The sequence below is a fragment of the Lethenteron reissneri genome, unplaced genomic scaffold, assembly GCF_015708825.2.
Source record: "Lethenteron reissneri isolate LAM-NWPU_2019-01 unplaced genomic scaffold, ASM1570882v1 scaffold_1640, whole genome shotgun sequence".
In the NCBI taxonomy this organism is placed as follows: Eukaryota; Metazoa; Chordata; class Hyperoartia; order Petromyzontiformes; family Petromyzontidae; genus Lethenteron; species Lethenteron reissneri.
In genome coordinates this window covers 915271-937736 of record NW_026891378.1, presented here as the reverse complement: position 1 = coordinate 937736, position 22466 = coordinate 915271, and the positions used below count along the sequence as shown (strand labels likewise).

General features: G+C 44.1%; 2 protein-coding genes across 2 annotated transcripts in view; both read right to left on the bottom strand.

The window, feature by feature from the left end:
• The window catches only part of LOC133339158 (uncharacterized), a 175430-nt gene that overhangs the window by 21557 nt on the left and 131407 nt on the right, over positions 1 to 22466 (bottom strand). The gene's annotated exons all lie outside the window — the stretch shown is intronic.
• On the bottom strand, positions 1540 to 8554 carry LOC133339146 (prostate stem cell antigen-like). The gene is made up of 3 exons (XM_061547269.1): positions 8436 to 8554; positions 4913 to 5029; positions 1540 to 2035 (listed from the first exon to the last, which is right to left on the bottom strand). The coding sequence occupies exons 1-3, from the start codon at positions 8485 to 8487 to the stop codon at positions 1848 to 1850; spliced, it is 357 nt and encodes a 118-aa protein (XP_061403253.1). The 5' UTR covers positions 8488 to 8554; the 3' UTR covers positions 1540 to 1847.

Below are 22466 nucleotides of genomic sequence, written 5' to 3'. Positions count from 1 at the left end.
ATCTTTGGAAGAACGTTAATCAACCAGGTTTTGTACCAGTTTAAAAGGGTAAAAACCTACTACTATATTTTGCCACTGGTAAAAGAGATCTCATAGTGTAAATGCTTACCCCGAGCTCTCAATACTCTGATATTGCACTGTGTTTGAGTTGTACGCCTTCTGGTGTCATCTGGTCCAACACCAATGGGGACTAGGCTCTAAAAAAAGCCGTCTCGGGTGTGGACCAATCAACTTCAAGGACCGTGCATATTATTATCATTATCAGAGTTGCTTCTTTTTGTTTGCTTTTTTGACTACTTGTGTTGTGGTTATTGCAAACATGATGCCTTGAATAAAGGTGTCAGTTTTGTACCAGTTTAAAAGGGTAAAAACCTACTTCTATAACCAGGTATGGTGTTGACTGTTATATTAGCCGACTCTCTGTGCTGTATTGCATTGTATTTACAAGTTTACTAGGTTTGATCATTGTTTTTTTTACCCTTTTATCTGGCAACAAAACTGACACCTTTTTTTACAAGGAGTCATGTTTGCATTGACCACAATACTTGCAGTCGGAATAAAAAAAACAACAAACAACACAACTCTGATAATGTATACATTATCAGAGTTGTGTTTTTTGTTTGCATTATATTTTTTCAACTACGTGACTTTACCCAAATAACCAAAGAGAACGGTTTCAATATCCAGTGTCTCATCAGCAGCATCAGCAGAGTCGGACTCCCGTGAATCAATGCTGGTGAACTGCCCACTGTAGGTAAGGAACGGTTTCAACTTGATTTGAAGTTTTCGTGACTGCAGGGATTCATATTCTTGGTTCTTTCGGTAAAGTCACGTAGGTGAAAAAAAAAGAAAACAATAAAATATAATAAAATACTTAAAAAAAAAAATAGAAATAACTAAATTAAATCGCTAATTTAGTTATTTCATTTTTTAAAATATTATTTTATTATTATATTTTTTCACCTATAATAAAATAACATTAAAAAAAATAGAAATAACTAAATTAAATCACTAATTTAGTTATTATTTTTTTTTATGTAATTCTTATTTGTATTTTATTATTATATTTTATCATATTTTTTCACCTACCTGACTTTACCCAAATAACCAAAGAGAACGGTTTCGACATCCAGTGTCTCATCAGCAGCATCAGCAGAGTCGCTCTCGCCCGAGCCAGTGCTGTATGCCGTCGAGTAAATGACGTTCAGATCACGCGAACGATGTCAGCAGATTTAGCGTTTATTTCGCGATAGACGGCACGACATTTTAAATCACAGGATCATTTAAAAATCTGTAATCGAACCACCACCACCGCCATCATCGTCGGCGTCGCACTGCAGGGGTGTGGATTCACAAGCCATTGCGACGTTTGTTTCATTGATTTCTAAATATCTATAACTCTCGTACAGAGCTGCGTTGCTAATTAACAGAGGTCGCAAACGGGTTTTGATTTCTTACCCGTAACCGTACCCGGCCGCACCAGGGTCGCAAACGGGTACTCGTACCCGTACCCGGCCGTACCCGTACCCGGCCGTACCCGTACCCTACCCATACCCGGCCGGGTACGGGTAGTGTACGGGTATCGGGTACCTGATTGCGACCTCTGGGATGAAGCCATGTTGCAGGCGCGGGTGGGTTGATTCTAGGAACTTGAATTGTGAGAAGAGACAAGACGTTGGGAAATGAGTGACAATCACGGTGACTCACCAGTGACTCACGGTCTACCCGTACCCGGCCGCACCAGGGTCGCAAACGGCTACCCGTACCCGGCCGGGTACGGGTAGCCGGGTATCGGGTAGGGTACGGGTATCGGGTACCCGGTTGCGACCTCTGCCTGTCGCCCTTTGCTAGAATCCCACCGCGCTGCTGATGAGAGCCATCGCCGTGGCCACGATGATGGAAGCCACGCGGCGCGGGGAGCCGGATACGTTGCACAAGTCGGTGGTGCAGCAGGAGACTTTCGAGTTGCTCACGTACAAGTTGAGGTTCGTTGGCGTGCAGGGGGTGGTGATGCACGACTTGGTGTAGCTGCTATCTGCTCCTCGGGTCACGCAGGACGATGGCGATGATTATGGTGGTGATGGTGGTGGTGATGGTGATGTGATGGTGGTGATAGTGGTGGTGATGGTGGTGATGGTGATAATGGTGGTGATGGTGGTGATGGTGATGGTGGTGATGGTGGTGATGGTGGTGGTGATGATGATGATGGTGGTGATGGTGGTGGTGATGGCGACGATTATGGTGGTGATGGTGGTGGTGATGGTGGTGATGGTGATGATGGTGATGATGGTGGTGATGGTGATGATGGTGATGATGGTGGTGATGGTGGTGATGGTGGTGATGATGGTGATGGTGGTGATGGTGGTGGTGGTGGTGATGTGATGGTGGTGATGGTGGTGATGTTATGGTGGTGATGGTGGTGATGATGGAGGTGATGTTGGTGATGATGTTGATGATGTTGATGATGATGGTGATGGGTGGATTGGAGGTAGGGGAGGAGGCAATGGGTGGGAGGGGGGTGGGAGATCAAAGTGACGCGAATTCCAGAATCAGAATCATCATTTATCTTGCTGGAGGAATCCGATGAGCTATAAAGCTCTTTTGCACACGTGTCCAGTACAGTTAGGTCGTCAGAACGGGAAAATGTGAATGTGGGTGGGTGAGTGAGTGAATGGGTTAGTGAATGAGTGGGTGAGTTAGTGAATGGGTAAGGGAATGAGTGGGTGAGTGAGTGAATGAGTAAGTGAATCAATGGGTGGGTGAGTGAGTGAATGAGTAAGTGAATGAGTGAGTGAATGAGTAAGTGAATTAGTGGGTGAGTGAGTGAATGAGTAAGGAAATGCGTGGATGAGTGAGTGAATGAGTAAGTGAATCAGTGGGTGGGTGAGTAAGTGAGTGAATGAGTAAGTGAATGAGTGGGTGAGTGAATGAGGAAGTGAATGGGTGGGTGAGATGAATGAATGGGTGGGTGAGTGAATGAGTAAGTTAATGAGTGGGTGAGTGAGTGAATGAGTAAGTGAATGGGTGCGTGGTGAGTGAATGAGTAAGTGAATGGGTGGGTGAGTGAGTGAATGAGTAAGTGAATCAGTGGGTGGGTGAGTAAGTGAGTGAATGAGTAAGTGAATGAGTGGGTGAGTGAATGAGGAAGTGAATGGGTGGGTGAGATGAATGAATGGGTGGGTGAGTGAATGAGTAAGTTAATGAGTGGGTGAGTGAGTGAATGAGTAAGTGAATGGGTGCGTGGTGAGTGAATGAGTAAGTGAATGGGTGGGTGAGTGAGTGAATGAGTAAGTGAATGAGTGGGTGGGTGAGTAAGTGAATGAGTAAGTTAATTAGTGGATGAGTGAGTGAATGAGTAAGGGAATGGGTGGGTGAGTGAGTGAATGAGAAAGTTAATAAGTGGGTGGGTGGGTGAGTGAATGAGTGAGTGAATGAGTGAATGAGTGGGTGGGTGAGTGAATGAGTAAGTGAATGAGTGGGTGAGTGAGTGAATGGGTAAGGGAATGGGTGGGTGAGTGAGTGAATGAGAAAGTTAATAAGTGGGTGGGTGGGTGAGTGAGTGAATGAGTGGGTGGGTGAGTGAGTGAATGAGTAAGTGAATGAGTGGGTGAGTGAATGAGTAAGTGAATGAGTGGGTGGGTGAATGAGTAAGTGAATGAGTGGTTAAGTGAGTGAATGAGTAAGTGAATGAGTGGGTAATTGAGTGAATGAGTAAGTGAATGAGTGGGTGAGTGAGTGAATGAGTAAGTGAATTAGTGGGTGTTTGAACGAGTAAGTGAATGAGTGGGTGATTGAGTGAATGAGTAAGTGAAGGAGGGGATGGGTGAGTAAGTGAATGATTAAGTTAATTCGTGGGTAAGTGAGTGAATGAGTAGGTGAATGAGTGAGTGAATGAGTAAGTGAATGAGTGGGTGGGTGAGTGAATGAGTAAGTGAATGAGTGAGTGAATGAGGAAGTGAATGGGTGCTTGAGTTCTTGAACTTTTTTCGCAAAACCGCACGTAGCCAACTGTTCTAATCGGAGGTGCGGGGTCTAGTCTAAGGTGCAGTGTCGAGTCTATGGGCAGTGTTGAGGAGTCTATGGACAGTGTTGAGTCTATGGGCATTGCTGAGTCTATGGGTGGCAGTGTTGAGTCTATGGGGAGTGTTGAGTCGATGGGCAGTGTTGAGTCTATGGGTGACAGTGCTGAGTCTATGGGTGGCAGTGTTGAGTCTATGGGTGGCAGTGCTGAGTCTAAGGGTGACAGTGTTGAGTCTATGGGTGACAGTGTTGAGTCTATGGGCAGTGTTGAGTCTATGGTAGTGTTGAGTTTATGGGCAGTGTTGAGTCTATGGGCAGTGTTGAGTCTATGGGTGGGAGTGTTGAGTCTATAGTAGTGTTGAGTCTATCGTGCAGTGTCGAGTCTATGGGCAGTGTTGAGTCTATAGGCATTGCTGAGTCTATGGGTGGCAGTGTTGAGTCTATGGGGAGTGTTGAGTCGATGGGCAGTGTTGAGTCTATGGGTGGCAGTGTTGAGTCTATGGGTGACAGTGTTGAGTCTATGGGTGGCAGTGTTGAGTCTATGGTGGCAGTGCTAAGTTTATGGGGAGTGTTGAGTCTATGGGCGGCAGTGCTGAGTCTATGGGTGACAGTGCTGAGTCTATGGGTGACAGTGTTGAGTCTATGGGTGACAGTGTTGAGTCTATGGGTGGCAGTGCTGAGTCTATGGGTGGCAGTGCTGAGTCTATGGGGAGTGTTGAGTATATGACAGTGCTGAGTCTATGGGTGACAGTGTTGAGTCTATGGGTGACAGTGTTGAGTCTATGGGTGACAGTGTTGAGTCTATGGGTGGCAGTGTTGAGTCTATGGGTGACAGTGTTGAGTCTATGGGTGGCAGTGGCGGTGAGGAGTAAAAACGCAAGGCGTTACTCACAGCCTAACACCGAGCCGACGGTGGTTATGCACGTGCCATTGCAGGTCTCGCTCCCCTGCAAGTTGCATGCCGAGTTGCTGCTGGAGGCCGTGCATTTGTAGCATATCAGTGCGTTGCCTGCAGCAGCAACAACAACAACAAAAACCAGAATCAATGGAAAGCAAATATAACACTGGTCAACAAAAAAAAGTTTTTTTCTGGCCTGGACTTTTGCAGCTGTTTTAGACAAATTTCAGGGTGCTGATTCCAAATCTGATCTCAGATTTGCTCTATCACGTCTCACTTTTTATGCTATCGGCATACCCCATTTTCATTGATTTTACCCGAAATTAACTCTGTCACTTATGATTGCAAGTTGTTGCGAGTTAGTGACTGCTTTAGTGTTAAAATAGGGCGCTGTATTTTTAGGATAGTGTGTTTATAATATCATTTTATGTAGATATCCACATTTATTTAATATTTTTCTTCTGAAGTTTTTATTGAAAATGCAATATTTGATATCTCAAAAACCTGATGTGATAGACAAAAACTGATGCCAGATTTGGAATCAGCACCCCAAAATTACCTTAAAACGTGTGTATAATCTATGAGCAATCGATCGTACCGACTGACGTGGCACTGCAAGCTATCTAATGAATCTTTTAGCGTTACTCGTGGAGATAAATGTAAATTATGCTTTCAACTAACTTTTTTGGTCATTTATTTTCCATAACACCGATTTGTTAGATCGCCGAAAATATATCTAAGTTGCGTGTGTCGTTAAACCCGCCACTACCCGACACAGACAATCAGTAAACATTGGAAAGATGTTATCAACCACGCAAAAAAGACTTAATTACACTTTTTTGGACCATCTTATCTGACAGGCACTATCTTACTTTACTGTACCGAGTGTTAACATCCCCAGTTGTTTTTTTAACAGTACCCTCTTCATTGTTCAGCCAGCATTGGTATAAACATGGGCAATTTCGTTCTTTTGTCTATCATGTGTATCAGACCTCCCCTCCCCCTCTGTCCATTGTGTTGACGTGTGCAGCAGCAACTGCGTCCAAGCCGTCGTTCAATTTTTTGGCCCCGCCCCCTCCTCCCGATGAGTTGTACTAACATTCTGATGAGCTCCCCCCCCCTCTCCTCCCCCTTCAACTTGCTTATAAGGGATTACATCTTGAATCATTGCCTCACTTGATGCAGCTAATTCGGCTGTGACGGTCCCACCTGATGACGGAGACTTGTGTTGCCTCCGAAACGTCGGGATTTTTTGTTTTATTTTATTTTCATTAATTTTGATGTTTTACCTACGTGACTTTACCGGAAAAAACCTAAGAATAGGGGGGGAGGGGTGGGGGCTTGTCACGTGTGAACACAACACGTGCCGCTCCCCTTAGACCAGTTCAGCTCTAACCTGTTTGTTGTGTTCGCGTTGGAGAGCTAAAGCCACGATGCACATTCACAAATTCGAGTCGCGGTGTGGACATTTATTCCGGTGATCACAACCTGCAGTTTAACACGGAGGCCGTCGCAACAATGGGGCCTTGGCGTAATGCGCCCAAATACAAAGGGGCCGTCCATAAATGACGTCACGCGATTTTTGACGATTTTTGACCCCCCCCCCTCCTCCTCCTCCCCCCCATCGTCACACGGCGTCAGAAAAAGTCAGACCCCCCCCCCTCCTCAAATATGACGTCACAAAGCTCTGCCCCCCCCCAAAAAAACATGTTTCAAATTGCTTTAAACTATTGTCATTGTAGTGTGTATTTAATGTGGCGCTGCACTCTGATGTTGTAGGAGAAAAAATGAATTTCGATTTAAAGCTTTCGTGACTGCAGGTATTCATCTTCTTGGTTCCTTCGGTAAAATCACGTAGAAGGGAAATAATAAAATAAAAAATAAAAGAATAATAATAAAATATAATAAAATTAATTTATAGTCTTCTCGACAGACCTGTTCTTCACCTGAGGACGGCTGCTTGCGTTGTGGCCGAAACGTCGTGAGAATTATTTTATAATGTTTTATTTTTATTATTTTATTATTTCCCTTCTACGTGACTCACGACGTTTCGGCCACAACGCAAGCAGCCGTCCTCAGGTGAAGAACAGGTCTGTCGAGAAGACTATAAATTAATTTTATTATATTTTATTATTATTCTTTTATTTTTTATTTTATTATTTTCATTCTACGTGACTTTACCGAAAGTACCAAGAAGACAAAACACACTGATAATATAAGCATTGGACAATGCCTATTACTATATTTTGGTACTGGCAAATGAGGTCTAATGATTTACAGTCTTCTGTAAATGTTCTCAATGTTGTGGAATGGTTCTCCAACAAACCGGTGTGGCCGTACTCGTGACGAATTAGCACATTCTGTTCACGTGACAAAACCCCGTGACTAATTGGCTGTGTCGGATGGTGGCGGGTTTCACGACACAACATTTATTGTTACGGGATCTCACCCCCCCCAAAAACACCCCTGTATAATGGATAACGATGATGTTGGATGATGGTGATGATGGTGATGATGTCTCCTGCGTAATGATGTTGGATGATGATGGTGATGGTGGCGATATTGAATGATGATGGTGATGATTTCTCCTTCGTAATGATGTTGGATGATGATGGTGATGATGGTGATGATTTATCCTTCATAATGATGTTGGATGATGATGATGACGATATTGAATGATGATGGTGATGATGGTGATGATTTCTCATTCGTCATGATGTTGGATGATGATGGTGATGATGGTGATGATAACGATATTGAATGATGATGGTGATGATGGTGATGATTTCTCCTTTGTCATGATGTTGGCTGATGATGGTGATGATGGTGATGATGACGATATTGAATGATCATGGTGATGATTTCGCCGTCGTAATGATGTTGGATGATGATGGTGATGATTTCTCCTTTGTCATGATGTTGGATGATGATGGTGATGATGGTGATGATGACGATATTGAATGATCATGGTGATGATTTCGCCGTCGTAATGATGTTGGATGATGATGGTGATGATTTCTCCTTTGTCATGATGTTGGATGATGATGGTGATGATGGTGATGATGACGATATTGAATGATCATGGTGATGATTTCGCCGTCGTAATGATGTTGGATGATGATGGTGATGATGACTATATTGAATGATCATTCTGATGATGGTGATGATTTTTCCTTCGTAATGATGTTGGATGATGATGGTGATGGTGGTGATGATGGCGATATTGAATGATGATGGTGATGATTTATCCTTCGTCATGATGTTGGATGATGATGATGATGGTGATGGCGATATTGAATGATCATGGTGATGATGGTGATGATGGTGATGATGGCGATATTGAATGATGATGGTGATGATTGTGATGATGACGACGATGTTGGATGATGATGGTGATGATGGCGGTGATGATGGTTATGGTGATGTTGGTGATGATGATGGTGATGATGATGGCGGTGACGATGGTGGTGATGGTGATGCTGCTGATAATGATGGGGATGATGATGATGGATCTTACCAAGCGAGAAACTTGACACGAACAAGACGAAGATGATCACCCTGCAGTCCATGGCGACTTTGAACGTTCTCCTAGATGCGACCTTGACTCGAAAACTTGAAACCTCCACTGTCGATTGCCTCTCGTGAGGTTGCTGAGTGATCGGTCTGATCCCACTTGCTCTTATATAGCTATCCTGGCTGCACTGCTCACCACTCACCCACCCACTCACTCACCCGCTCACACGCCCACTCACTCACCCACTCACTCACCCACTCACACACGCACTGCAGCAAACTTTTCTTGTGTTTGTAGTTTGTTCTTCCACAGCACCTTTCGATTATCACGGTTGGCATACATCCGGTGCCATGTACATACCACACTGCTAGACATTACACTACACTCCTATACATTAAACTATTACACACTGCTATACACCACACTATATGCTACACTACAATACACTACACTCCTATACATTAAACTATTACACACTACTATACACCACATTATATGCTACACTACTATACACTACACTACACTCCTATACATTAAACTATTACACACTACTATACACCACACTGTATGCTACACTACAATACACTACACTATACACTACACTATACACTACTATACACTACACTATACACTACACTATATGCTACAATACTATACACTACTATATGCTACACTACTATACACCACACTACTATACATTACACACCACAACTTACAAATATGCTACACTATTATACTCTACACTATTATATACTAAAATACTATATACTACACCATATTTTACACTACACAACTATACACTACACTACTCATACTATACACTTGACTATACAATACACTATTATACACTACGTTACTACTATATTCCACTACTTACTATACAGTACACTATACACTACGATAAACTAACCTACATTTTGACTTAAAACTTTAGTAACTGCAGGAATTCATATTCTTGGTTATTTTGGTAAAGTCACATAAATATAAATAAAATAAAAATGAAAAAATGATTTAAAAATAAAAGCAATTTTAATTTATTTTCTAATTTAAATTATTTTCTAAAATAAATTTAGTTCTACCTGATGACGACTGCTTGTGTTGCAATCGAAACGTCGTATTCTATTGAATTTATTTTCTCTCTAGGTGACTTTACCGAAAGAACCAAAGAGCAATTCCTGCAGTCACGAAAGCTTCAAATCAAGTTGAATTTCTTTAGAACTGCATTTCCTTTGTTGTCCGATTAGCAACGGTTGGCTACGTACGGTGCGATGCAAAATAAGTTTAATGTACACACACGCGACACACACACACACGACACACATACACGACACACACACGACACACATACACGACATACACAACCCACGACACACACAACACACACCACCGAACACGATAACCATAATTTTAGAAAATAGATTTACGTATTAAAATTATACCTTTGGCAAACAATTTCTGAACCCTTTGAGTGGCCCGGGGGCTGCTCAAACTGTCCCTTGGTAACGCCAAGGAGATCTTTAGAAATGAAGGGGGATGCGTGATATTGACTCATACCCCCCCCCCCCCCTCTAGGTGAACAGAAGAAGCATTACACCATTGGAACCTCATTTTCCAGGAAAAGATATGATAATTAGTTTTTTACCCTTCTATCTGGCAACAAAACTGACACTTTTTTTTTACAAGGAGTCATGTTTGTATAGAAAATGTTTTTGGCGTCATCTGGTCCAACACCATGTGAGACTGGGCGCTAAGGAAAGCTGTCTCGGGTGTGGACCAATCAACTTCAAGGACAGTGCAAATTATCAGAGTTATGTTTTTTGTTTGCATTATGACTGCAGGTATTTTGGTCTATGCAAACATGACTCCTTGTAAAAAAGATGTCAGTTTTGTTGCCAGATAGAAGGGTAAAAAAACAATTATCAGAATAAGTATTATGAAGTTGAGATCGGTAGCAAACATCATGGACAGAGCAATCTGGTGCCGCATGGACAAGACGGCAGTGACGTGCACAGGGGTGGCGCAGTGGTCAACACGCATACTGTGGTCCGGAGACTCACAGAGAGACCCACAGACTCACAGAGAGACCCATAGACTCACAGAGAGACCCATAGACCCACAGAGAGACCCATAGACTCACAGAGAGACCCACAGACTCACAGAGAGACCCATAGACTCACAGAGAGACCCATAGACCCACAGAGAGACCCATAGACCCACAGAGAGACCCATAGACTCACAGAGAGACGCATAGACCCACACAGAGAACCATAGGCTCACACTGAGACCCTTTGACTCACACATAGACTCATAGACTCACACAGAAGCCCATAGACTCACACATAGACTCATAGACTCACACAGAGACCCGTAGACTCACAGAGAGACCCACAGACTCACAGAGAGACCCACAGACTCATAGAGAGACCCACAGACTCACAGAGAGACACATAAACTCACACAGAGATCCATAGACTCACACAGAGAACCACAGACTCACACAGAGGCCCGTAGCATTTTTTAGAAATATTTATTTAATTTGCACCTTTAGCAAACAACATCTTAACCCTTTTGATCAAAGACGTAGTCGTCTTGGCCGAGCGACCCGGGGCTTCTAAAGCTGTGTCTTGGTAACGGCGAGGAGATCTTTAGAAATTAAAGGAAGGGGACAAACGCTCGATGTCGCGTTGAGTTTGCGTTCCGTGGCGAACGCGATCGACAGAGAAATCCATTGCGACGTCGGTGGCGAGGGAGATGTTAGGTCCCTCGCCTCGTATGCAGGAGGTCGTTGGTTCGATCCGGGACCCTGACGATGCCTGCCTGCTGTTGAGAATCACGCGATTATGCTATAGATATCCACGCGATGATGATTATGAGGACAGCCACTTCGTTGAATCTGTTATCACGTGTGCTAGCCCAAGGTTCGATTCTGAAAGGAACGGCTGCATTTTTTTTTTCGATTTAAAGCTTTCGTGACTGCAGGGATTCATCTTCTTGGTTCTTTCGGTAAAGTCATCACGTAGAAGGAAGTAATACAATAATAAAAATAAAATATAATAAAATAATTCTCACGACGTTTCGGCTGCTTGCGTTGTGGCCGAAACGTCGTGAGAATTATTTTATTATGTTTTATTTTTATTATTTTATTACTTCCTTCTACGTGACTTTACCGAAAGAACCAAGAAGATGAACGGCTGCATGATAGCCTTAGTGGAACCTTCCACCCAGTAAAATAAAAAAACATTAGTTTTATTTATGAATTGTCTGTGTCGGGTTGTGGTGAGCTAATGACACATTTCTAATTACGCGATCTAATCCCCCTCCTCCCCCCCCTGCAAAAAAACCCCTTTTATCCCGATTAATATTTGGTCGCGAAAGCCGATATTAGCACCACCACTACAACTCCGTGTGAAAATATTACGCGATGTTACGTAACTCGCGGATCAGCTGTCGAAGCGTTCCTGAGCGCTACATCACTGACGACCTGGCGAAAAGCATCGTGACCGCCGTGACAAAAGCGACAATTATTGATGGGTGCGGTAACTACGCCAGTGGGTCTCTATGCGAGTCTGTGGGTCTCTGTGCGAGTCTATGGGTGTCCGTGTGAGGGTGCCGGTCTCCATACCAATCTGTGGGTCTCTATGCGAGTCTGCGGGTCTTTGTGCGAGTTTATGGGTCTCCATGCCAATCTGTGGGTCTCTATGCGAGTCTATGGGTCTCTTATTCTTAGGTTTTTTTCGGTAAAGTCACGTAGGTAAAACATCAAAATTAATAAAAATAAAATAAAACAAAAATCGCGACGTTTCGGAGGCAACACAAGTCTCCGTCATCAGGTGGGACCGTCACAGCCGGATTAGCTGCATCCTGATGACGGAGACTTGTGTTGCCTCCGAAACGTCGTGATTTTTTTTATTTTTATTAATTTTGATGTTTTACCTACGTGACTTTACCGAAAAAACCTAAGAATATGAATCCTTGCAGTCACGAAAGCTTCAAATCTAGAACTATGGGTCTCTGTGTCAGAGTGCGAATCTCCATGCCAATCTGTGGGTCTCTATGCGAGTCTGCGGGTCTTTTTTAGCGAGTTTATGGGTCTCCATGCCAATCTGTGGGTCTCTATGCGAGTCTGCGGGTCTTTGTGCGAGTTTATGGGTCTCCATGCCAATCTGTGGGTCTCTATGCGAGTCTGCGGGACTTTGTGCGAGTTTATGGGTCTCCATGCCAATCTGTGGGTCTCTATGTGAGTCTATGGGTCTCTGTGTCAGAGTGCGAATCTCCATGCCAATCTGTGGGTTTCTATGCGAGTCTATGGGTCTCGGTGTCTGAGTGCGGGTCTCTATGCCAATCTGTGGGTCTCTATGCGAGTCTGTGGGTCTCGGTGTCGGAGTGCGAATCTCCATGCCAATCTGTGGGTTTCTTTGCGAGTCTATGGGTCTCGGTGTCGGAGTGCGGGTCTCTATGCCAATCTGTGGGTCTCTATGCGAGTCTGCGGGTCTCTGTGCGAGTCTATGGGTCTCCGTGTCAGAGTGCGGGTCTCCATGCCAATCTGTGGGTCTCTATGCCAATCTGTGGGTCTCTATGCGAGTCTATGGTCTCTTTGCGAGTCTATGGGTCTCTGTGTGAGTCTATGGTTCTCTCTGTGAGTCTATGGGTCTCTGTGTGAGTCTATAGTTCTCTCTGTGAGTCTATAGGTATCTCTGTGAGTCTATGGGTCCCTCTGTGAGTCTATAGTTCTCTCTGTGAGTCTATGGGTCTCTCTGTGAGTATATGGGTCTCTCTGTAAGTCTATGGGTCTCTGTGTGAGTCTATGGGTTCCTCTGTGAGTCTATGGGTATCTCTGTGAGTCTATGGGTATATCTGTGAGTCTATGGGTATATCTGTGAGTCTATGGGTCTCTGTGTGAGTCTATGGGTCTCTGTGTGAGTCTATTGTTCTCTGTGAGTCTATGGGTCTCTGTGTGAGTCTATGGGTCTCTCTGTGAGTCTCCGGACCACAGTATGCGTGCTGACCACTGCGCCACCCCTGTGCACGTCACTGCCGTCTTGTCCATGCCGCAACAGATTGCTCTGTCCATGATGTTTGCTACCGATCTCGACTTCATAATGCTTCTTCTGTTCACATGGAGGGCGGTGGGGGTGAGTCGATATCACGCATCCCCCCTTCATTTCTAAAGATCTCCTTGCCGTTACCAAGAGACAGTTTGAGCAACCCCCGGGCCACTCAGGCGAGACGACTACGTCTTTGATAAAAAAAAAGGGTTCAGACGTTGTTTGCTAAAGGTGCAATTTAAATTGACACATTTGTATTCTAAAGAAAAAGATAATGGTTATCGTGTTTGGTGGTGGATACTTGCCTGTGTGTGTGTCATGTGTGTGTGTCACGTGTGTGTGTGTGTGTCAAGTGTGTACATTGATCCCAGCATCAATTGTCAATGGCCAGTAGTGTAGTGTATAGTGGTGTCGTGGAAAATATGGTGCGTTATATAGTAGTTTGGTATATAATAGTGTAGTGGATAGTAGTGTAATGTATTTGTAAGTAGTGGTGTGTAATGTATAGCAGTGTAGTGTATAGTAGTGTAGTGCACAGTGTTGCATATAGTAGCGTAGTGTATAGTGTCGTGTAGAGTAGTGTAGTATATAGTGTAGTGTATAGTAGTGAAGTGTATAGTAGTTGAGTATATAGTAGGGCAGTGTATAATAGTGTAGTGTATAGTGTTGTAGTGTAGTGTATAGTGTAGTCTATTGTAGTGTATAGTGTAGTGTATAGTAGTGTAATGTATCATGTAGTCTATAGTAGTGTATAGAGTGTAATGTATCATGTAGTCTATAGTAGTGTATAGTGTAGTGTATCGTAGTGTCATGTATAGTAGGGTAGTGTATAGTAGTATAGTGTAGTGGTGTAATGCATCGCAGTATAGTGTATAGTAGTGTAGTGTAGTCTATTGTAGTGTATAGTGTAATGTATTGTAGTGTATAGTAGCGTAGTGTATAGTGGTGTAGTGTATAGTAGTGTAGTGTATGGTAGTGTCATGTATAGTAGGGTAGTGTACAGTAGTGTAGTGTATAGTGCTGTAGTGTATCGTAGTGTAGTGTATAGTAGTGTAATGCATCGTAGTGTAGTGTATAGTAGTGTATTGTAGTCTATTGTAGTGTATAGTGTAATGTATTGTAGTGTATAGTAGTGTAGTGTATAGTAGTGTAGTGTATAGTAGTGTAGTGTATAGTAGTGTAGTGTATAGTGGTGTAGTATATAGTAGTGTAGTGTATCGTAGTGTAGTGTATAGTAGTGTAGTGTATAGTAGTGTAGTATATAGTAGTGTAGTGTATAGTAGTGTATAGTAGTGTAGTGTATAGTAGTGTAGTGTATAGTAGTGTAGTGTATAGTAGTGTAGTGTATAGTAGTGTAGTGTATAGTAGTGTAGTGTATAGTAGTGTAGTGTATAGTAGTGTAGTATATAGTAGTGTAGTGTATCGTAGTGTAGTGTATAGTAGTGTAGTGTATAGTAGTGTAGTGTATAGTAGTGTAGTGTATAGTAGTGTAGTGTATAGTAGTGTAGTGTATAGTAGTGTAGTATATAGTAGTGTAGTGTATAGTAGTGTAGTGTATAGCAGTGTAGTGTATAGTAGTGTATAGTAGTGTAGTGTATAGTAGTGTAGTGTATAGTAGTGTAGTGTATAGTAGTGTAGTGTATAGTGGTGTAGTATATAGTAGTGTAGTGTATCGTAGTGTAGTGTATAGTAGTGTAGTGTATAGTAGTGTAGTATATAGTAGTGTAGTGTATAGTAGTGTATAGTAGTGTAGTGTATAGTAGTGTAGTGTATAGTAGTGTAGTGTATAGTAGTGTAGTGTATAGTAGTGTAGTATATATTAGTGTAGTGTATCGTAGTGTAGTGTATAGTAGTGTAGTGTATAGTAGTGTAGTGTATAGTAGTGTAGTGTATAGTAGTGTAGTGTATAGTAGTGTAGTATATAGTAGTGTAGTGTATAGTAGTGTAGTGTATAGTAGTGTAGTGTATAGTAGTGTAGTGTATAGTAGTGTAGTGTATAGTAGTGTAGTGTATAGTAGTGTAGTGTATAGTAGTGTAGTGTATAGTAGTGTAGTATGTACGTTGAACTTTCGCATCACGCGTAGCCATCCGTGCTAATCGGAGGTGCGGGTGAAGGACAACAAAGTGAAACGCACAAACGCGGCCATTGTTTTTCGTCGTCTATTTTTAATTCCCGAGCACCGAAGATGTCTCCCCACCGCCCAAAACCCGGCGATCGTCGAGTACGAAAGCGCGACAAGTACACGCGTGTCGACCGCACATACATTGCGCGTGTTTTTTGGTTTGATTTGATTGTTAAGTGAGATTTGCCACATTTAAAAAAAAGTATGAACGGAATAGTTCAATCGTCAACTTTTCCGCACCTGAGCAACTATCCGAATTAAAATTATGACACACATAGAGAACACGCTTTCAATGTTCATTCAGCTCTCCCCGCACAATTGAAAGTCCGGTTTACCATGAGTGTCCAGTTTACCATAGCAGTCTAGTTCATCATGGAAGTCCAGTTTAGCATAGAAATTCAGTTTACCATGGAAGTCCAATTTACCATGGTAGTACAGTTCATCATGGCAGTCCAGTTTGCCATTGAAATTCAGTTTACCATGGGAATCTAGTTTACCGTGGCAGTCTAGTTCATCATGGAAGTCCAGTTTAGCATGGAAATTTAGATTACCATGGGAATCTAGTTTACCGTGGCAGTCCAGTTCATCATGGAAGTCCAGTTTAGCATGGAAATTCAGATTACCATGGGAATCTAGTTTACCGTGGCAGTCCAGTTCATCATGGAAGTCCAGTTTAGCATGGAAATTCAGTTTACCATGGGAATCTAGTTTACCGTGGCAGTCCAGTTCATCATGGAAGTTCAGTTCAGCATGGAAATTCAGTTTACCATGGGAATTTAGTTTAGCATGGCAGTCCAGTTCATCATGGAAGTCCAGTTTAGCATGGAAATTCAGTTTACCATGGGAATCTAGTTTACCGTGGCAGTCCAGTTCATCATGAAAGTCCAGTTTAGCATTGGAATTCAGTTTACCATGGAAGTCCAGTTGAACATGGGAGTCCAGTTCATCATGGAAATCCAGTTTACCATTGAAATTCAGTTTACCATGGGAATCTAGTTTACCGTGGCAGTCTAGTTCATCATGGAAGTCCAGTTCAGCATGGAAATTTAGTTTACCATGGGAATCTAGTTTACAGTGGCAGTCCAGTTCATCATGGAAGTCCAGTTTAGCATGGAAATTCAGATTACCATGGGAATCTAGTTTACCGTGGCAGTCCAGTTCATCATGGAAGTCCAGTTTAGCATGGAAATTCAGTTTACCATGGGAATCTAGTTTACCGTGGCAGTCCAGTTCATCATGGAAGTCCAGTTCAGCATGGAAATTCAGTTTACCATGGGAATCTAGTTTACCGTGGCAGTCCAGTTCATCATGGAAGTTCAGTTTAGCATGGAAATTCAGATTACCATGGGAATCTAGTTTACAGTGGCAGTCCAGTTCATCATGGAAGTCCAGTTCAGCATGGAAATTCAGTTTACCATGGGAATCTAGTTTACCGTGGCAGTCCAGTTCATCATGGAAGTCCAGTTTAGCATGGAAATTCAGTTTACCATGGAAGTCCAGTTGAACATGGGAGTCCAGTTCATCATGGAAGTCCAGTTTACCATTGAAATTCAGTTTACTATGGCAGTCCAGTTCATCATGGAAGTCCAGTTTACCATGGAAATTCAGTTTACCAAGGCAGTGCAGTTTCCGAATCAGAATATTGTATTTTATACTGGAGGAATCCGATGAGTTATGCAGTTTTTTTTCTCACAGATGTCCAGTAGGGACACAGGCTATGAACGTTACAACAACAAACACTGTCAAAAACACGATGGTATTGCAAAGTACAAGAAAGGTAAACCAATTGCCCAGATGCAGACACATGCAACACTAAACCATCCTACCAGGCAAAGGTCACTGAAGTATTAACTTCTTTTTCAGAAGCGACCTGGCTTTCACAAATGATAGCCGCTCAACAAAGTGACTCAGATCATGTGGACATTTATGGCAGCAAAATTATCTAAGCAGTCTCAATGCATGCTTCTAAATGTGGAGGCAAAAACCGGGGCTGACGCCCACCACCCCGCTCCCGTGAGCGGGCGGCAGAGGTCGCAAACAGGTTTTGATTCCTTACTCGTACCCGGCCGCACCCGTACCCTACCCGTACCCGGCGGAGTACGGGTAGGGTACGGGTATCGGGTACCTGATTGCGACCTCTGGGATGAAGCCATGTTGCAGGCGCGGGTGGGTTGATTCTAGGAACTTGAATTGTGAGAAGAGACAAGACGTTGGGAAATGAGTGACAAACAGTTACTCACCAGTGACTCACGGTCTACCCGTAGCCATATGGGTAACCGGGTATCGGGTAGCCGGGTATCGGGTATCGGGTACCCGGTTGCGACCTCTGGCGGGTGGGGCGTGACGTCCACCCCCTCCACTCCACCCTCCTCTTCTCGCTGGGCCCCCGCCGATCGGGTGATCGCCCCCCCCGGCACCAGCGCCTTCTCTGAGGGACACGGCTCAGTGGCTGGCTTACCACCGCCCGGAGTTATCCCACACACTCCCACGTATACCACCACTAACGCAGAGGTGGCTGCGTGCACGCACGTGCCCGTGCAGGCGCACATTGCCCACCACGGCTAGCACAAAAAAAAATTAACGCGTAAAAACAAAGTTTTTCACTATAAATCCTTTATATGCGTGGCGGCTAGAGTCCTCTCGTCCTCTGGCTTGAGATGGCTGCCACCTATGGGTCAGATGATTGCCTGCCACCATTAAGCAATTGGTAATTAAATATAATATTTTTTTCCTAAAAGTGTAAAATTTTGGAGAAAAAATTTTCACGAAAATAAATTGTCACGCACAACGAGTCTGTGTGCAAAATGTCAGCTCGATTGGATCACGGGAAGTGGGTTAAAAAACGACTGAAAGATTTGCACGGTCGTAAGCGCGCAAGCAAGCAAGCAAGTGAACTTAATATAAAGGATTTAATAGATGTATGAATACTCTTCGATTTAAAGCTTTCGTGACTGCAGGGATTCATCTTCTTGGTTCTTTCGGTAAAGTCACGTAGAAGGGAAATAATAAAAATAAAACTTAATACATAATTTTATTATGTTTTATTATGTTTAATTTTTATTCTTTTATTATTTCCCTTCTACGTGACTTTACCGAAAGAACCAAGAAGATGTATGAATACTCTTTGGTTCTTTCGGTAAAGTCACGTAGGTGACAAAATGTTGAAAATCACTAAATTAAATCACGTTTCGGAAGCAACGCAAGCCTCCGTTATCAGGTAGCCTTAGTTATTTTAATTGTTTTTTTATTATCATTATTTTTTATTTTCACCTACGTGACTTTACCGAAAGAACCAAAGAGTATGGATCCTGGCAGTCACGAAAACGTCAAATCTAGAATTAGCTGTATGAATATGCACACCCCGCCCCTCCCCCCGTGGATAAGCCCTAATCCGCGGGGTACCACTACTGATGCTACACGAAAAGAAGGAGATGACCTGCGGCAGGACCCTGGGTGCACGTCTCGCCGTTGAGGCTATTATTAAATCCTTTATATTAAGTTCACTTGCTTGCTTGCTTGCGCGCTTACGACAGTGCAAATCTTTCGGTCGTTTTTTAACCCACTTCCCGTGATCCAATCGAGCTGACATTTTGCACACAGACTCGTTGTGCGTAACAATTTATTTTCGTGAAAATTGTTTTTTCCAAAATTTTCCACTTTTTAGGAAAAAATAAATTATATTTAATGACCAATTGCTTAATGGTGGCAGGCAATCATCTGACCCATAGGTGGCAGCCATCTCAAGCCAGAGGACGAGAGGACTCTAGCCGCCACGCATATAAAGGATTTATAGTGAAAAACGTTGTTTTTACGGGTTAATTTTTCTACTGTGTAAATGCGCCGCGTAAAGCGCGCTGTGCAAACACGCAGGCGAGCGCAAGCACGCGGAAACGATGACGGCCGTATAGATGGTAATCTACGCGCACCTCACACACCAACCCCGCGCTGACACCCTGCAGCCCCGCGCTCGCTCTCTCATGCACCCAGCCCCGCACGCTCCACTCAAAAATCACAGACGCCACTCCGAAGTTCACCCACACACACATAAATCACACCACACCGATCTTCTGAACTGAAGTTTATTAATGGCGTGTCTAAAGGAAACTGTGCGGCCCGGAGTAAAAATTCTGCGAGCAGCGCCTAGCCTATTCCTATTCAATCCCTGGGTGTACCCTCACTCTACTTCTCACCTCGCAGACGCACTCACGGTGTCGCACGAACGCGGTGGGAGTCAAAGGGACGAGGTTCCGAGAGGTCTCTGCCTTGGGTCGAGTCATAGCAGCACTCGCTAGCGTCTCTCGGATGCTGCGAGTGACTGGGAGTCAGACCAGGCAGCTGAACGGCTGGAGAACTGCCCGACGTTTTTCCGCTCCCTCCTTTTATGCCCTCGGAATCCAAAGATCCAGGGACACGTGGTGTTATCCTGCGCGGCCAATCGGGCGCCTACCTTTTGATTTTAAACCGATGCCCCGCCCCTACCTGGAGCGTTGCTTTCCATTACGCCTCGATCCATTGTCTACGCCCCGTCCTCCTACCCCGTCCCGCGGAACACACAGCTGCAGTCAATCCAGAAATTTCTCTCCCACCCCCTCTTATGCGCTGCTCGCAGAGTGTTTGCCCTCGAGGCCCTATCTCCCTGTGCTGTGAGTGTCTCATTGCAGTTAGCCCGGTGAGCTTAGTCGCGCCCATACAATTTTAAGCCAATTCACGGGGGCTGCAATGCAATTTGGCCTGGGGGGGGGTCGGCCAATCTCCTGGCAATGGGAAACCGTGGAACATCCTCGCTATGGGACCCTCGGGTAAAAACCCATGGTACCAGGTGACCCCCCCACGAGACCCTACGTGGTGCGTGTGTGTGTGTGTTTAGTGAGGGTGGGCGTGAATTTGTGGGGAGGGGTGAGAGGACGGAGTTGCTCCTTGCTGTGGCACCACTGGTAGAGAAAGAGAGAGACGCAAACTTCAAACGTACAGCAGCAGCAGGCCTCAGGGTCGGGATCGAACCCCCGACCTCCTGCATACCAGGCGAGGTAGTTAACATCTCACCACCGTGGCACCCCTTTAACAAATAAACAAAATACATGAGTTCATGTTACATCTTGAATTCCTAAGCTTGGGAAAAGGGGCATTAAAACGGCAGCAACAGTCCCAGGCCACACCAAAACAACACCGCACAGTCCCTCAATAACAAAACATTGTCACGTTAACATCGAACTCTCAACACGTGGCCAAGGATTCGATTCGCACATCACGTTGGCAAATGTGGATGCATCCCCAGGCACCGATCTTCCGCTTCAGGATATTGTTCGAGGGACAATTCATGATGGTGAGGCGGGAAACAGGGTCGTCGTTCCGAAACGTCGCTGCTGCAGTGGCAAAGGCTTTGCGTCACCTCTTCTGATTCTCGTTCTTGGGATAGTTGAAATGGTAATTAGAGGGACGCCTTCGGATGTCTTGGGGTTGACAATGCCAGGGGTTCATTAATTAGCTAAATTTATCGCGCAGATTTGCCAAGGTGGAATGATTTTATGGATGGCCAGGGCACCCCAGTGTAGATTTCGTCTTGCATGAACTGATGAGAGATTGTATTTTAAGTCGAGGTCACAACGGTGGGTCCTGCATGGTACATTCAGTGCAAATCGACGAGCAGAACGATGAAGCGGCTTTTAATTTGTATTTACCATGGAAGTCCAGTTTACGATGGAAATCCAGTTAACCACGGGAGTCCAGTTTACCATGGAAATCCAGTTCAACATGGAAATCCAGTTTACCGTGGGAGTCCAGTTTACCATGGAAGTCCAGTTTACCATAGAAGTCCAGTTTACGATAGAAATCCAGTTAACCAAGGGAGTCCAGTTTACCATGGGAGTCGAGTTTACCATCGGAGCCCATTTTACCATGGTAATCCAGTTTACCACGGAAATCCAGTTTAACATGGGAGTCGACTTTACTATTGAAGTCCAGTTTACCATAGGAAATCAGTTTACCATAGGAGATCAGTTTACCATGGAAGTCCACTGCTAACCTCAGCAACAATGGTCATTGGCCAGCCCCTTCCCCCCCCCTCCACCCTCCTCCACAAAATCCGCACTGCAGATCCCGGCACCAATGGTGATTCATTCAGAACTGATCTGTAAGCGGCGTCGCCGCGGTTAAGACTTGCTGCGAGATGTGCGATCATCAGTGTTAGAATGTGAACTTTGAACAAATTAGTGCACCCCAGTGTCCAGAAGCACTAGGTTTGTTCAATGATGTTGTTTCTGAAGTCAATAATACGTGAAAGAGAATTAAACTGGATTTACCATGGTAATCCAATTTACCATGGGATTCCAGTTTACCATGGGAGCCCAATTTGCCACTGGAGTCGAGTTTATCATGGAAATCCAGTTTAACATGGGAGTCCAGTTTACCATGGAAGTCCAGTTTACCATGGAATCCAGTTTACCATTGGAAATACAGTTTACAATTGGAGTCTAATTTACCATGGGAATCGAGTTTATCAAGGAAATCCAGTTTAACATGGGAGTCCAGTTTACCATGGGAGTCGAGTTTATCATTGAAATCCAGTTTAACATGGGAGTCCAGTTTACCATGGAAATCCAGTTTACCATGGGAGCCAAGTTTTTCATGGAAATCCAGTTTAACATGGGAGTCCAGTTTACCATAGAAATCCAGTTTACCATGGGAGCCAAGTTTTTCATGGAAATCCAGTTTAACATGGGAGTCCAGTTTACCATGGAAATCCAGTTTACCATGAGAGACTAGTTTACCATGGAAGTGCACTGCTGATCCCAGCAAAACTGGTCATTGCCAGCCCACTTCCCCCCTGCCCCCTTCTCCTCTCTACCCTCCTCCACCAATCCACACCG

Excerpts from the sequence above, each read along its gene's own strand:
- LOC133339146 (XM_061547269.1), bottom strand. The coding sequence starts at position 8,487 with ATGGACTGCAGGGTGATCATCTTCGTCTTGTTCGTGTCAAGTTTCTCG. Across the intron at positions 5,030-8,435 it reads CGTGTCAAGTTTCTCGCTTG|GCAACGCACTGATATGCTAC; the intron begins GTAAGATCCATC and ends TTGCTGCTGCAG. Across the intron at positions 2,036-4,912 it reads CGTCGGCTCGGTGTTAGGCT|ATAGCAGCTACACCAAGTCG; the intron begins GTGAGTAACGCC and ends CCCGAGGAGCAG.